At 46.6% G+C, this 16,215-nt stretch overlaps 1 protein-coding gene across 1 annotated transcript; it reads left to right on the forward strand.

Moving 5' to 3' along the window:
• The first annotated feature begins 1,579 nt into the window (after positions 1-1,579).
• On the forward strand, positions 1,580-13,729 carry hdhd5 (haloacid dehalogenase like hydrolase domain containing 5). The gene is made up of 8 exons (XM_007898646.1): positions 1,580-1,665; positions 2,978-3,181; positions 5,103-5,215; positions 6,187-6,280; positions 9,056-9,089; positions 9,577-9,751; positions 11,051-11,239; positions 12,142-13,729. The coding sequence occupies exons 1-8, from the start codon at positions 1,588-1,590 to the stop codon at positions 12,530-12,532; spliced, it is 1,278 nt and encodes a 425-aa protein (XP_007896837.1). The 5' UTR covers positions 1,580-1,587; the 3' UTR covers positions 12,533-13,729.
• The last annotated feature ends 2,486 nt before the right edge of the window (positions 13,730-16,215 follow it).

Consider the following 16,215-nt stretch of genomic DNA (forward strand, 5'->3'; position numbering starts at 1 on the left):
AGGTCATACCTCTCCCACCGTCTTCATTTTGTTTCCACAAACGGCTTTTCCTCCAGCCCCCACACTGTCTCGTGTGGTGTCCCTCAAGGCTCTGTCCTCGGTCCCCTCCTCTTCACCCTCTATATGCTCCCCCTTGGTGACATCATCCGCAGACATGGGGTTAACTTCCACATGTATGCGGATGACACCCAACTCTACCTTTCCTCCTCTACCCTCAACTCCACGACCACCGATGTCCTGACAGCTGCCTGTCCGACATCGAGTCCTGGACGAGAGACAACTTTCTTCAGCTCAACGTGCGCAAAACTGAGGCCCTCCTGATTGGTTCGTGTCAGCGCCTCCGCACCTCAGGCACTGACAGCATCAGCATCCAAGGCTGCACTCTCCACCTCTCAAAACCAGTCAGGAACCTCGGGGTTCTGTACGACCTGAGCTGTTCTTTCTCCCCCATATCCGCACCACAACTGGCACCGCATTCCCTCACCTCCGAAATATCGCCAGACTACAGCACTACCTCACCCCTCACGCTGCTGAAACTCTGGTCCATGCCTTTATCACCTCAAGGCTGGACTATGGGAACTCTCTCCTCGCCGGCCTTCCCGCCACCTCCCTCCACAAGCTGCAGGTCATTCAGAACTCTGCAGCTCGTGTACTGTCCCGCACCAGGCTTCGGGACCACATCACTCCCACCCTCGCTCGCCTCCACTGGCTCCCCATCCCCCAGAGGATCGAATTCAAGATCCTCATCCTCACCTACAAGGCCATTCACGGCCTTGCTCCCTCCTACCTCTCCAACCTACTATCCCCCTACTTACCTGCCCGTACCCTCCGTTCCTCTGGCTCCGGTCTCCTCCACATCCCCCGCCCCAACCGCCCTACCATCGGTGGCCGGGCCTTCAGCCTCTCAGCCCCGAGGCTCTGGAACTCTATCCCCAGTGCCTTCGCCGCCTCCTCCCTTTCCTCCTCAAGGCCGGTCTCAAGACCTTTCTCTTTGACCGAGCCTTCAGCTCCCCTCTCGACTCTCTACCCCCTCCTCGCTCCCTCCCTTCCCTCCCCTCACCCTGACCATTTCCCCCCAATGCTCGGGTCCTGACCCAACTGTGCAGCGCCTTGGGACGTCCTCCTGACGTGAAGGCGCTCTATAAATGGAATCCTGTTGTTATTGTTAACCAACTAAGTCAGCCTGACAATTGTTCTGATTAAAATGAATATAATTTGTCAGTCACTCCATGACTGTTTGTGGGACATCACAGTGCAAATGGCTGCTGCAAAATACACTTTGCAAACCTGTAAAGCGCTTTGAGGTGTGTGGAAGACGCTATACCAAATGCAAGGATTTTTTTCACAAAACGCCCAATTGCGTGTGAACCCGCCCAATATTGCTTCCGAATGAACTACACTACCCAGAGGGCGTGGTGGCGGCGGTGCGTTTCGGAGCATCCTGGGAGTTGTAGTCCTGCGGCCATGGCGGGTTTGAAGGGGATCACGTGGCGCGGCGCCGGTAGCCCCAATTGGCGCTTCTCTCTCTCTCGCTGCGTGACCAGATAGAATGAGCGGTGACGTCGCGCGCCGCGAGGCCAGTGCACGATGGCGGCTCTGAGGAACCTACGGCAGCTTCTGAGAGCCGCACAGCCCGGCCTGAGGCCCGCCTCGGCCAGGCACAAGGTCAGTCACACACCAGGTGCACATTGTCTCCGCTGCCCCTCTCTAACTGAGAGGGTTTGACTGCAAAAAAAAACCAACAACTTATATAGTGACACTCACCGCAGGATAGCGTCTGGGAGCGCTTCACAGGGGCAGAGCCTGAGGCCGGGCCCGGGGGAGACAGCCGTTAGCGCGGTGCAACAGGAAAGTGTTGAAGTGCGATTTGAAAGGAGGGAGGGAGGGAGGGTTTATCTCCGGGACGCTGCCCCGCCTGAAGGTCGCTGTGCACGTGCAAATTGTTGTTGTAAGGAGGAGAGATTGGGGGGAGAGCTCCAGAGTTCTTGGGGTGGACCAACTTCCCGTCACACAGAGGATACAGTTCAAGATCCTGGCCCTCACATTCACAGCCCTCCATGGCCTGCTCCCCCCTACCTCTGCGTCCTCCTACCCCGACCATCCTGTCCACTCAGCGGGCTCCGGCCTGCTTCACGCCCCCCGCCTCATTCGCCCCACTATTGGTAGGCGGGCCTTCAGCCACTCTGCCCCCACCCTCTGGAACTCCATCCTGCAGTCCCTCCGTCCCGCCTCCTCCCTCACCTCCTTCAAGACCCATCTCAAGACACTCCTCTTTGACCGTGCTTTCCATCTCCCTACTTCCCCTCCTGCCCTCCACCCTCCCTGAGCTCAGGTGCAAAACTGTCCGAGAGCCTTTGGGACATCTTCCCGACGTGAAAGGCGCTATACAAATGTAATTTTGTTGTTGTTGTTGTTGTAGTGGCTGAAAGCACAATGGTGGAACACAGGGAGTGAGGGAGAAGCAGATGATCAGGGATGAGCGGGAGGCTGGAGCCAGGAGAGCCAAAAAGAATAAATGGTGACATTTGGGACCTGTTTTCAGAGAAAGACTTGGGTCCATAAGGAGGAGGGAGAGTGACTGGTCTGTGGGGAGGAAGGGGAGGCGTGACTGCCCCATGGAGAGTTGGAGGAGGGAGAGTGGCTGGTCCATGGGAAGGAAGAGGGAGAGTAACTGGTTGATGGGGTGTGGGGAGGTCAGAAGTCCATGGATTAGATGGAGGAAACTGATATCTATGGGATGAAAGCCTATGGAAAGGTGGTGATGAGGACTGGTCCATAGATAAAAAGAAAGAGATGGAGTAGTCCATGGGATGAGTGAGATTGACAGGCCTATGGAACAGAGGGACAAGATCCTCTGCTCAAAGAGGGAACTGGCCATATCCTCGGAGGAGGTAGGGCGAGAACCTGTCATCTTCCTATGTTGATGCTGTGAGACAATATCGGCCACATTTCACCATCTTTTTCCTGTTTGCTGTAGAGCCAAGCCACCTTTGGGCTACTGTTTGACATCGATGGTGTTCTTGTCCGGGGTCGCACGCCCATCCCAGCAGCGAAGGAAGCCTTCCGGAAACTGGTCGACAACAACGGAGAGTTCCAGGTGCCCGTTGTGTTTGTGACAAATGCTGGGAACTGCCTTCGACAAGCAAAAGCACAACAGCTTTCTGAGATTCTGGATGTGGAGGTGAGTCTCAGCCTGGTGGGCTGTCGTTGAGTTATCAGGATAAAGGTATAGTTTACAATTAAATTTGAATAACAGTGTTGTGAAAATGTTCAGCTTGGTACGGACAGAAGCACTCCTGCCGCTGGGTGAGTTTAACAATTGCATTTATTTGACAGCTATCATGTCGGGAGGACATCCCAAGGCGCTGGACTATGAAGGGTTTGCACCGAAGCTGTGAGTTGAGATCAGAGTGGTACAGAGTAAGGGGAGTGGAGCAGAGAAAGTGACCGAAGGTTTTGAAACAGGCTTTGAAGGAGGCAAGGTAGGACCGAGACAGAGGGGCTCCGGGATGGAGTTCTAGAGGGTGGAAAGCATAAAGGCTGACTGCCAATGGTGGAGCAGGCAGGGCGGGGGACGTGGAGTGGGCTATTGCCTGCAGAGCATAGAGAATGGATAGCTTGGTGAAGTTTTAATAGCTCCAGAAGCAGGATGGAGCAAGACCATGGAGGGCTTTTAAGGTGAGGACAAGAATCCTGAAGTTGATTATTTGGGGCCAGGGAGCCAATGAAGCTGGGCATAAATGGGCTCACAAAGCTTAATCCCCTTGGGACTTGAGGTCAGAATTATGGCTGAGGGAATGCTGCATTGTCAGAGGTCCTTTTGCCCTGGCCAACAATCCTCCAGGTAAATTGGTCATTAACCTCATGGCAATTTGTAGGACTTTTAACTGCACACAAAATTGGGTTTGCTTGCAAAAATATCAATGTACTGTACAGCAATTACCTGGAAGCTCTTTGAGACATTTCAATGTGATAGTTGCTCATTTATTTATACCTGCGTTTACCAACCTGATCTCAAGGAGCAGTGGACAACTTTCCAGTTCTTGGCAGTTGCGATCTCCAAGAATTGAGTTGCATGAGCCCCTGAATCCTGATGGTACTGACAGCAAGATTCAGGGACTCGTGTTACTGTCAACTGTGTATTGTGGTGACAATGTATGGTTACTGAACATTACTGATGTACAGAATATTGTTGAGAACAGTGGGCTGTTGGAAGCAATGAGGTGTTTTAAGACATGATTTCCAATTTCTTCTCCTGTCTTCTTCCATAAGATCGGTTATGCTGGAGTACAGAAGTACTGTACCGTGTCGCACAATTGCAGATTGTATATGTACCTATTCATGTGTAAGCCCAGACACATTGAGCAGCATCTGACTGTTCAACCGTGGGAGCTGCTCAACCGAGGATTGTACTCAGGACTTTTCCAGTTCATGTGGCTCATTGCTACCAAGCAGTGTGAGAATGTTTGGAGCGGATAAACAGCAACAACAACAAATTAAATTTGTATAGAGCTTTTCACTCAGAAGGACATCCCAAAACCCATCAAATCTGTGCTGGTGTTTTCCTCCACGCAAAGTACCTAATCTAATCACTCTCTTGCTTGCTTCACATGCCCTTTAAAATCGTACAGCTTAGGAGAAATTTATGACCCATTGTCCCTGTGCCAACATGCTGAAAGTCCCACTCCAATGCATTTTCCCCCAAAACCCTTTATATATGAAACATAAATAGGAAAAATGTTTTTTAAGACGTACACTTTTTGGTTATCTTTCCCCTCCAACCCCCAGCTCAAGAGCCCAATCAGCAGTGTCAAGAACTTTGAGACGTATTCATGACAGATGCTATGTAAATTGTATTGCGTTGTATTGTACAGATTTTGCCGCCTCCTCTTCAATAATCTAACCTGTTCCTTTTCAAAATAATTTAAGGATTCAGCTTCAAATGACGGTTTGTAGCAGAGATGTCTACATTGCAGCCACTGTATATATGTTGTGGATTATTACGACTTTTATGTTGGCAGCAATGTTTGAAAGTGGGCATTCACTTTTAGAGCACTTCCCACCATGTGCTGTGCAGCTGATAATGTTTTTGCTTTGTTCAGGTCTCACAGGATCAAGTGATGCTGTCCCACAGCCCTTTGAGAATGTTCCGAGATTTCCATAACAAGAATGTTCTGGTGTCGGGACAAGGCCATGTGGAGGAGATTGCCAGGAAGTATCCTCTACTGTTGGGTCATTTTTGAAGATCTTTTACAATTCCTTTTCCAATTTTTTCCCAGTTACTAAGCCACACAGTTCTCACTGGTTCAGATGAGAAGCAGTAATTTTGAGATGCAGACGTTTAGGAACATAGAAATTATTAGACAAAAAACATCAAGGTTCATCCAATTGGCCTTCTACCATCCTGGTGTTCGTATTTTACAACATTTATTTAACAGCATAGAGCAGCTATCTGCAAAATGCTGAGCTATGAACACAGAAAGATATTTATAAGTCTATTGCACACTTTTTTGCACAGTCCACCTAGTGTAAAGCACTTTTAAGGAAAAGAAACAAGTGAAAGCTTTATTGACAAGACTTCCCCTTTACAACTTCCACAGTCAGGATAACACACAGTGATCCGTATGACCATGAACCATATGTGCCAGGTGGGTGACCACTCTGCCAATGTCCTTGTTCTTCCAGCTCTTGAGGCTGTTTCGCCCACAAAATATACAGTCAATTCACTTTACAGTATATTCTATGAGGCGCTTTGAGATGACTCGAAAACGTGATAAGGCGCTATATCAAACGCAAGGATTATTATTGCGTGAGTATCTCTCAGGGTGGCTCAGAAGTACATGGGCAATCCTCCAATTCTGAGCTCAGCCACTCTCCCTCACCAACATCATTGGAGACACTCCGTGGTATACAAGTGGACTACATTACTGGAGGCATTCCCTGCTCATTAGAGTTACGATTTCCAATTAATTACATCATTGGAGATGCTCCCTGATGAAGGGCGATTGCAGAATGAAAATGTATCCATGTTAGGGTGAATATCAATGGAAACATCAAACTATCTCGCTCGTGGAGAAACAAGTTCTTCATGTTTAGTCATTGAGGGAGCACTTTCCCGTCCACTGTCCTCCTTTGAAATGTTATGCTTCTCCACTGTGTTGGATACTTTAACACGTGGCCGCTCAGTCTGGGCTTTGAGCGAGTGATCACCATTGAGATGCTTCGGGAGGCTTTCCCCTTGCTGGATGTGGTGGATCGCAACCGCAGACCGAAAGAACTGGTAGGTGCTGTGCCTCACAAGATCTTTAATTTCTTAAGTAAGATGCAAGTCTATTTCTCAAAACTGCTACCTCTGCATAAATGAAAGCTGTCACTTTGGGGAGTCCTTTCCCTCGCACTAAAGTCCAAGTACAGACACAGAGACATGCACAAAATACAGTTACTCCACTTTACAATATAAACTGTGAAGCGCGTTGAGACATCTGAACGACTTGATAAGGCGTTATGTCAAATGCAAGGATTATTATTATTGTGTTCTGTAAATACTGTTGAGGGATGTGTATACAGAACACATCAATAATAATCCTTGCATTTGATATATTGTCTTATGTCTTCGAGACGTCTCAAAGTGCTTCACAGAATATATTGTAAAGCACTATTTTGTGAGCGAATGCTACAGCCAATTGCACACAGCAGTGTCCCACGAACAATGGTGGATTAATTGACCAAATTTTTTAGTTTTTTAAATTTTGTTTTGGAAGGATTATCATCCTCAGAAAGCAATCTGCCAAACAACTGGGTTCCTACAAAACACTAGGTAAACACAGACATGTGGAGTAAGGAAACTTGCCCAATGTTTCACCCTGCCCGTGAATCGAACTTGGGTGCTCTCGCTTGTGAGGCGAATGCTCTAACCCCTAAGCTACAGTGAGACGAGCTCTTTTCGAAGCAATGTTTAGTACAAAAATTGTATGTTCAAATGGATAGTCCTTCATATCCTGAGATCATTAAGGAAATACATTGCAGTAGCAGAGGAACTAGTGGTTATTAATTTGAGTGCTATCTGCACCTTGTAAGTCTCACTGGATTTGAATAATAATAATCCTTGCACTTGATATAGTGTTTTATCATGTTATTGAGATGGCTCAAAGCGCTTCACAGAATATATTGTAAAGTGTGTATTTTATGGGTGAAATACAGCAGTTAATTGTGTGCTGCAGTGTCCCACAAACATTTGTGGATTGAGGGACTAATTTTATTTTGATAATGATAATCAGGTGTGTTGGAACATTTGCAGACTTCCTATACTGGTTGGATCCAACTTCATGGTTGCTTGGATTCTCCATCACAATCTTCTGCACGCTGAGTGAACAGTCTTTCAGCAATGAGTTTTGAGGCTTAGTGTCTTAAGTGGTGTTTTCACTCAGAGCAACATGGCCAGTGCCCTTCACACAGAAGCCTTGTACCCCATAGCCTGGCCCAATAAAACAGTGTGGCCACACGTTTTCCGCGGAATCCACTACAAACACCCCCCTCTGCTACAAACCCGCTATAATGTAGTTTCTGGCCCGCAGCCTCCCTGCTGTTTACCTCATATCACTGTGGGTGTGGCGGCTCCAAACGTGCATGCGTGGGGTGACGCAAGCGGCAAATGGGCTTCATTCGGAGGTCCCGCTGTTGTGATTATCTGTGTGTGAGTGTGTATGATTGTCTTGTGTGTATGTCTCTGTGTGTGTATCTGTGTGTATCTCTCTCTTGAATGTTTATGTGAGTACGTTTAGGTCACCCTTTCCTATGTGTGTTTGCAGGTGTGTCTGTGTGTGGCTCTCTTATGTTCTCTTACATGTTTGTGGGTGTCTGTATGTGAGTGGGTCTCTGAGAATGTGTGTCTCTGTGTCTATAAATGTGTGTCTGTCTCTCTGTCTGTGAGAGCGTGCGTCTCTGAATGTGTGTGTATGTGTGTCTCTGTGTCCATGCGTCTCTCTCTCTGGGTCTGTGTTCGCTGCTGGGCCCCAAGTGCTCCTGTTGCCTCGCTGGTGTCCCCCTTCCCCTACTTTCGCCCTCCCGTCCCCAAAAAAAGGCCACCCAGAGTTTGTTAAAAAAACAATTAATATTTTTTTGCAAGTCTATATATGTGTTATTTCCTCATGTTTAGTTTTTAATCACCCTTCCCGATCCCGACCCCCAGCTCAGGTCTGAAACACTATCTGTCCAGCGTCTTGGGACGTCCTCCCGTCATGAAAAGGCACTATACAAATGTAATGCTGTTGTTGTAATCAATAGGGTGAAAAAATGTAGGTTTGCAGTAAAATGTACTTCAATAGCACCAATCAACTCCCCGACATTTTTTGCAAAATTTGTCAAAAATTTCCCCGCAATTCTTGGCAAACATTTCTGCACTTTTCCATTGGCCCAACCCATAGCTCTTTATGGAAAGTACCAAAAGACAACTGAGATTGCCCATGAGTGCTGCTCAGTGGATGAAATTACAAGAATGTGCTGTGAGAATCAGTTCATCTCATACAGATCAAAATTACTGTTTAGCCAAGAGTGTCTTCAGTGCCTTGAATTTAGCTGCAGTTGATTTTGCAGCATGCTCTGGTCGCACTCTCGCTTCTGGGTCAGAAAGTTGTGGATTGAAGCCAATCAGTTTGAACTGTGAGTTTAAGTCTGAACACCACTTGGAAGTACTTGGGGAGCTCAGTACAAGTCTTTACATGCTGTATTTTAGATGAAAAATGTCCAGTCCAGTCCACCCAATTAGGTGGATATTTAAAGATTCTGCGGCACTATTGGATAGGAGAAGAGTTTCTCACAATGTCTTGATCAACGTTGTTCCATATAAATGGGTCATTCATTTCATTGCTGTTTGTGGGACATGCTATGTGCAAATTGGCTGCCCCATTTGCCTATAAATGCAGTCACTACACTTGACAACTATGATGTATTTTCATAACCTTTGACACAAGAAGCTGCTATAAAAATTGCAAGTTTTTCATACTCTAATTGTATCTAATCTGTTGAAACCTGTGTTCTGGGCTCTTCTATTTTGCAGCCTCCACCCACCAAGACCTTCCCCCATATAGACGGTAAGTGCTAGATTTTATATGTAACAGCAACTCTTATCACCCCCATCCTCACCCAACTCCACTGGCTCCCCATCACTCATAGGATAGAGTTCAGTATCCTGGTCTTCACCTCCAAAGCCCTCCAAGAGCTTGCTCCTCCCTACCTCTGTAACCTCGTAACCTCCTACTAACGTATCCGCTCCCTCTGCTCAGCGGGTTCAGGCCTGCTTCACGTCTCCCGCCTTGCACCATTGGCGGACGGGCCTTCAGCTTCTGGAACTCCATCCCATGGTCCTTCCGCATTGCCCCCTCCCTTGCCTCCTTCAAGACCCGTCTCAAGAACCTCCTCTTCAACCGTGCCTTTGGTCACCCTCCTACCCAGCGCTCCACCCTTCCTGATCCCAACCACCGGATCGGATGTGGATTCCTGATTGTCCAGCGCCTTGGGACATCCTCCTGACATGAAAGGCATAATACAAATGTAGTTTTGTTTATCTGCCTCCTGCAGCTGTTATCCTATTTGGAGAGCCAATAAGATGGGAGACCAATCTGCAGCTCATCATTGATGTTCTATTGACTAATGGAAACCCCAGAAACACAGTGAAGGGAGTTCCCTATCCACATATACCTGTCCTAGCATGCAACATGGACCTCATGTGGATGGCAGAAGCCAAAATGCCCAGGTGAGAGGGTCAGTTGTAACAATATGGGTGTGTTGCAAGTCTGTAACGGCTGGGGGGCAGTTCAGTGAGTTGGTATTTTAAGCCACAAAAGTAAACCTTGAGGGTGTTTTATTTGATGGGGATGGAGCTAAGAAGACACCAATGTATTCCCCAATTGGAGTGGAAAAAATCCACCTCACTTCAGAATTCACCACTAGAACATCATCAACTGAATTAATTTAACAAGCAGCTTGAAACTGATGGTGGGGAGATTATATTGTGATTGTTCTGGAAAGATGAGATTGGATGGATTGAAGGGCCTTCTTCATCCAAGCTGATCCTGTAATCTGGTCAACAGCTCAGATGTTAAAGCTGCTGCCCAATGCTGATCAACAGAAACCAGGAAGGCCCCAGTTTTTATTGTTGGTCGATGCTTTTGTTGGTATTGTCATCTGGGCAGCACTAAAGGGACACTTGTGATCTTAACATACTGGATTAGCGTATGGAAAATCAGACAGAGTTCCTGTGCTGATAGCTCTTGTGATAAATTACTCCTTCCCCCACTTCCCACCATGATGCAACACCATGTTTCTCCCACAAAACGCACAATCAACTCACTTTTACAGTATATTCAACAACTTGATGAGGCGTTATGTCAAATGTAGGGTTATTATTAGAACATGATACAAATTTACATTTATATGGCACTTTTGAATGTCAGAAATATGACCGAAGGTACAATCAAAGAGAAAGGTCTTGAGATGATGGACGAGTGCCTACTTGTTGCACTGTCCGTATCAGACCAAAGAACACCATATAGGGGAGACACGAGAAAACGACCTGTGGCCATGTTCTGAGGTGGGACTCAGGAGAGCAAAAGGCAAATAAAGTTCCCAAGGCAGTGTTGGAAGGAGTTGGGAATAGATCATTTTCCTCCTTTACCCCCCACTCCTCACCCACCCCTCTTCTCTTCCTCTGCAAAAGTGTGACGTACTGCAGTATCAAACGAGGGTGGAAAATGTCAAAATAGAATGATTATGCCAGAAAATGGAAACCCTGGGAGCACCTCCATCATCATTCTTTGTGACTCTCTACCTCTTCTGCTGTTTTGATGCTAAAAGCTGGGATTTATTTGGGAGAGGTGGGAGAAGGGACAATCCAGCTGAGCTGCATGGGGAGAGTTTACAGTATAAACTTAATGCAAATGCACATCCCCAGCTGGACATGGCATGCTTTAGAACTGAGCCTGCCCTGAGCAGCAAATGATTCGCTTCCAATTCCAGTCTCACTATGACTTCTTCTGATTGATTTTTGTTTTAGGTTTGGGCACGGCACATTCCTTGTGTGTCTGGAGAACATCTACAAGAAGGTCACTGGGAAGGAACTGAAGTATGAGGCGCTGATCGGCAAACCCAGCGTTATCACATACAACTATGCGGACTTCCTCGTACGGAAATTAGGCGAGAGCAGAGGCTGGAATGCTCCTATCCGCCGGCTCTACGCCATTGGGTATGTACCCAAACAGATGATTTAACAATGAAAGTCTTTTCTTATCTCATTGCTTTATATTCTCTTCCAATGATCAGAATCAAGTTTCTCGGCATGTCTCGGATAGTGGCACTCTCACCTCTTTGTTGGAAGATTGTGGGTTTACATCAGAACTTAATAACAATAATAATAATCCTTCATGCCATCGAAACCCTCATCCACACATTCATTATATCTAGGCTCAACTACACCAACTCCCTGCATGTCGGCTTTACCAACTCTTACCTCCACAAGTTGCAGATCATCCAGATCTCTGCATCTCGTGTCCTCTCCTGCAACACGCTCTGTGACTCCATCACCCCCAACCCTCACCTGGCTCCACAGGCACCCCCAACCCCCAGAGGATAGAGTTCAAAATCCCCGTCCTCTCCAAAAAGGCCCTCCACGGCCTTCTCCTCCCTACCTCTGCGACCCCATATCAACCTGTCCGCTCCCTCCGCTCAGCAAGCTGTGGCCTACTCCATGTCCCATGCCTGGTTCACCTCACCATCGACGGTTGGGCCTTCATTCTTTCTGCCCCCACCTAATGGAACTCAATCCCACATTCCCTTTGCCTCGCTCACTCCCTTGCCTCCTTCAAGGTGCCTCAAAACCCTCTTCAACTGAGCCTTCGGCCATCCTCCATGCACTTCACTCTCCTGATCCCGACCCCCAGCTCAGGTCCAAATACCTGGCTGTCCAGCGCCTTGGGACATCCTCCCGACGTGAAAGGCATTATACAAATATAATTTTGTACTGTATTTGATATAGCGCCTTAGCATATCTCAAAGCACTTCCCAGACTATATTGAAAAGTGGATTGACTGTATTTTGTGAGCACTATATCAAATGCACGGGTTATTATTATTAATTGTTTACTTACAGCGACAACCCCATGACTGACATCTATGGGGCTAATATTTACAACCGCTACGTGCAGTCGGCTCACAAGCTGCGTGTCCAGGCCAAGGTCATTGCGGGCAAAGTCGTGGAGACCAGGGAGGATGTGCCCGAGATGGGCCCAGTGGAAGAGGGCGAGTTAGCTGGCAGCACCACAGAGAGCTGCAAGTCCATTCTTGTGTGCACTGGAGTGTACTGCCGCCACGAGGAGGTGCCCTGTGACCCACACGTCAGCGTCACCGAGACCGTCTTCCACGGACACAGAGACTTCCGCTTCGATCCCAGCCTGGTAGAGCCAACCTACATGGTACAGGATGTGAAGGAAGCCGTGGATCTAGTTTTTCAAGAGGAGAGCAGGCCGCAGGAATCAAATTGAAAGAATTTCAGATGAACTGTGGGCTGGGACCAGGGCTTCTTATTGGTTTGAATTTTAGAATTCCATTCCTTATATGTTCACACTCCAGTTAAAACATCCGAGATGGTAACATTTTGGATGGGAGGGAGAGAATGAGTTATGGTGCAGGAAAGTACAATTGTGCAAGAACTCAACCACTAGATTTGATCTCTACCTTTTGAGACACTTACATTCTCCTCCCATCCTCTGTGCACACATCCTACCCTGTCATCCGCACACTGTATTCTTTGTCATGCAATCCCATCCTTGCTATGATTTTTTTTTAATCTGTAGAATACCCTGGTAGTGAGTTACGGGTGAAAACCCAATCCAAATGTTCGGTCGTGTTATGTAGAATACCGCATACCGGGAATGAATTGCAGGCTGGAATGTAATCCACGGTTCAAGTGGATAATATTTTTTACAATGGATTTGGAAGTGACTTATAGGCTGAAATCCAGGTTTCAGTAGTTTATATAATAGAATAACCAACTCGGCAGTGAGTTACAGGTCAGAATATATAGAACAAAAGATCCCGAGAGTGTATTACAGACTAGAATCTAATCCCTGCATTCAAGTAGTTTATGTATAGAATAACAGACTCCAGGAGTGATTCTGTTCATTCCTGGTATAGATTAATTGAGTTTTAACATGGTTTGGATGCTAGAGACCACAGGCATTGCTGATGCTGATTTACTGCATGGGCTCTGCAGTACTGCTGTCTTCAAGTGTGGTTATATCTTAGATGTAAAGACATCCAGAAGCAATTCACCCGAATTATTGTTGTCAGTATATAATTTAATTTTTACACAAAAATAAGTCTGACCAAGGAGAATTATGTATTTTTCAGTGCAGCTTCTTCCTCGTCACCCCCAGATACTTTCGTTCTCTCTTGTCATTTGTCACATTTAGTTTACAATCTTGATCCAGCATCATACGCCTGTGTCTGCCCTCAGCATAGAGAGCAACCTGCACTTACTTCACCCACCTTGATCGCATAACGTTAAAAATACGTTTCTAAAATGGCACAGTGTGTGAAAGCACTGAGCCAAACTAACGCAGGCAAGGACTACGGTTTGATCCCTGTTCTGAACTGGATTAGATAACCTCAGCACAGAACAGTGATTAATAAAACTCTGGAACACTCCCCCTCAGCCTTGCCCCTAACTTTCCCATCTTCAGACCCTCCTCTTCGACCGTGCCTACAGTAATCTCTCCAGGCTTGGCGTCGTGCTCCACCACTGTCAAGCACTCTGGGACACTACCCTGTGTGGGGCGCTATATAAATGCAAATTGTTTTTGTTTTATTAAGTTCAACAAGTGGGAAGGAGACAGTTTGCCAGGGTTGTCTGGCGCTCCTAACCTTTGCTGTCACTCCTCCACAGTTACTGATGCTCACTGTCCAAACTTGCACATGAACAATGGCAACTTGGGCAAGGCAGCCCTTGTGATATACCCAAGCACAGCAGGTCACACCTGAAGGAGATTTTCAAAATCTTAACTCTCGTCTGTCTTCCAGCCACTGCTGTACCAGTGGTTTGATTGCTGCTGTTCAGTTAAAAAAAAATTCTCTCACACAGTGCTGACAGGATACAGATTCCATTAAGGAATGCCACGCCAGCAGGTTCTGCTGGTGCAGTCCATTAATTGAGCTGCATCCTCCCTTCACATTGTGCCCTTGTTGCAGCTCTCCAAAAACCAGGGCAGCTCCCTTATATTTTTTTCTTGTTTTGTTCCATGATGCCTGTGTATTCATTAGGGTTTCAAAATAAGATGTTTTATGTTGTTTTATATTGCCAGTAATGGCATTGTGGGTGTGAGATGCTGAGCGTGTTTAACAAAAAGAATGCTGTTGCTGTGATTGGCTGATATATTGAAAGAAGGTTTGAAGGAAATATATCTCATTTTATTTTTGAGGCTAATTTAGTATGTAAGGATATTGTGAGGCAGATTTCTTTTGAAGTTCTTTTGGAGCCCCATAGCACTAACCCCATAGTGGTTAGTGCGCTCGCCTCGCAAGCAAGAGGATCCGGATTCGATTCCCAGACAGCGTAAAACCTTAGGCAAGTTTCCTTACTCCACATTCTTTTTGCTTAGCAGCAAGTAGAAACTTGGATGTTGATTGGCAGATCGCTTTCCAGGACTAATAATCCCTTCAGAAAAAAAATTGGATCACTCAATCCACAACTGTTTGTGGGACACTGCTGTGCGCAATCGGCTGTCGTGTTTCACCAACAAAATACACAGTCAATCGACTTTACAATATATTCTGAAGCTCTTGAAACATCTCAACGATGTGATAAGACGCTATATCACATGCAAGGATTATTATTATCAAGTGGATGGTGAATTAATTCAAGAATCCAAAGCAGTTTTAGAAGTCGATTCTTAGCAGAGATAAAATCTGAAAGGATGTGGGGAAAAGGCAGGACTGAACAGACAATTCTTGGGGAGCCAGAGCAGGCAAGATGGACCAAGTGACCACCTCCTGTGCTGGAAAAAAAGGAGTCCTGTAGCTCAGTGGTTAGAACACCCGCCTCGCAAGTGGGAGACCTGGGTTTGATTTCTGGCAGGGTGAAACCTTGGGCAAGTTCCCTAACTGAACATACCTGTTAATCCCTCAAAAAAACAATAATAATTTGGTCAGTCAATTCACGACTGTTTGTGGGACAGACTATGCGCAATTGGCTGTCACGTTTCGCCCACAAAATATACAGTCAATTCAGTTTACAGTATATTCCGTGAAGTGCTTTGAGCGTCTAGAAGACATGAAAAGCACTATATCAAATGCAAAGATTATTAAAATCTCCAAATTGTCACGTGTTATGCAAGAATACAGGTCAGATTCTTTGCTTGCATCACCAGAAAGGAAATCTGGGAATAATTGTGGAACCAAAGCAAGTAATATGAGGCTGCCCAGAGTCTGTTGATTCTGCTACGAACCCAACATCTCTGCTGGACTCCAGTGATGGGCACATCCAGCCTATTGCAGTCTTGAAATCGGGGGAACCTGTGTTACCTCTACCGAATGGATGCAACAGCTATGCTTCTTTCTCACCTCCAAGTGGATGTGTTTGTAGCTGATATATTCAGTTCAGGGTGATCCCAGAGCACAGTTACAAAAGACAATTTAAGTGTGCATAATTTTTCTGGTGTCTGGAGGAATTGGGAACCAGATTTGCTTTGCTCTCCCTAATCCAGGAGCCCAAAGATCAGTTGCAGCAAAAATGAGGACATGTCATTCCTGATTTGTTGGGGTCAGTGTTAACCACATTATGAGGTTTCTTAGCTCTTGCTGAGTTCCACAGCTGTACAAGTCTTTGTAGGGTGGACACTGGAACGATTGACCAAGAGACAGGAATGCTAATAAATTGATCCTCACTCCCTACCCAGTGGGTAAAAGTGCCACCCAGTGCATGGACATGGACACACATGGACAGACTGTCAGGTCACAGGTTTGAATCCTGGTCTGTGCTGAGTTACTGATGTTAATCGTGGCAGCCTTTGAGGTGACGATCAGTCTCAGGACTCTTGGTTAGGGAGGGGTAAACCAGCAAAGGTACTTGTTCCTTAACATGATCCAAAGATACTAGGCATATGAACGTAGGGTCCGGACAGGGCTCAACCCCCCTGTCTTCGCCTCACAGGAAGAATAGGGAGAGGAG

This window comes from Callorhinchus milii, unplaced genomic scaffold, assembly GCF_018977255.1.
Source record: "Callorhinchus milii isolate IMCB2004 unplaced genomic scaffold, IMCB_Cmil_1.0 Scaffold5, whole genome shotgun sequence".
NCBI classification, from domain to species: domain Eukaryota; kingdom Metazoa; phylum Chordata; class Chondrichthyes; order Chimaeriformes; family Callorhinchidae; genus Callorhinchus; species Callorhinchus milii.

Excerpts from the sequence above, each read along its gene's own strand:
- hdhd5 (XM_007898646.1), top strand. The coding sequence starts at position 1,588 with ATGGCGGCTCTGAGGAACCTACGGCAGCTTCTGAGAGCCGCACAGCCC. Across the intron at positions 3,182-5,102 it reads CTGAGATTCTGGATGTGGAG|GTCTCACAGGATCAAGTGAT; the intron begins GTGAGTCTCAGC and ends TGCTTTGTTCAG. Across the intron at positions 5,216-6,186 it reads GTGGAGGAGATTGCCAGGAA|TCTGGGCTTTGAGCGAGTGA; the intron begins GTATCCTCTACT and ends GTGGCCGCTCAG.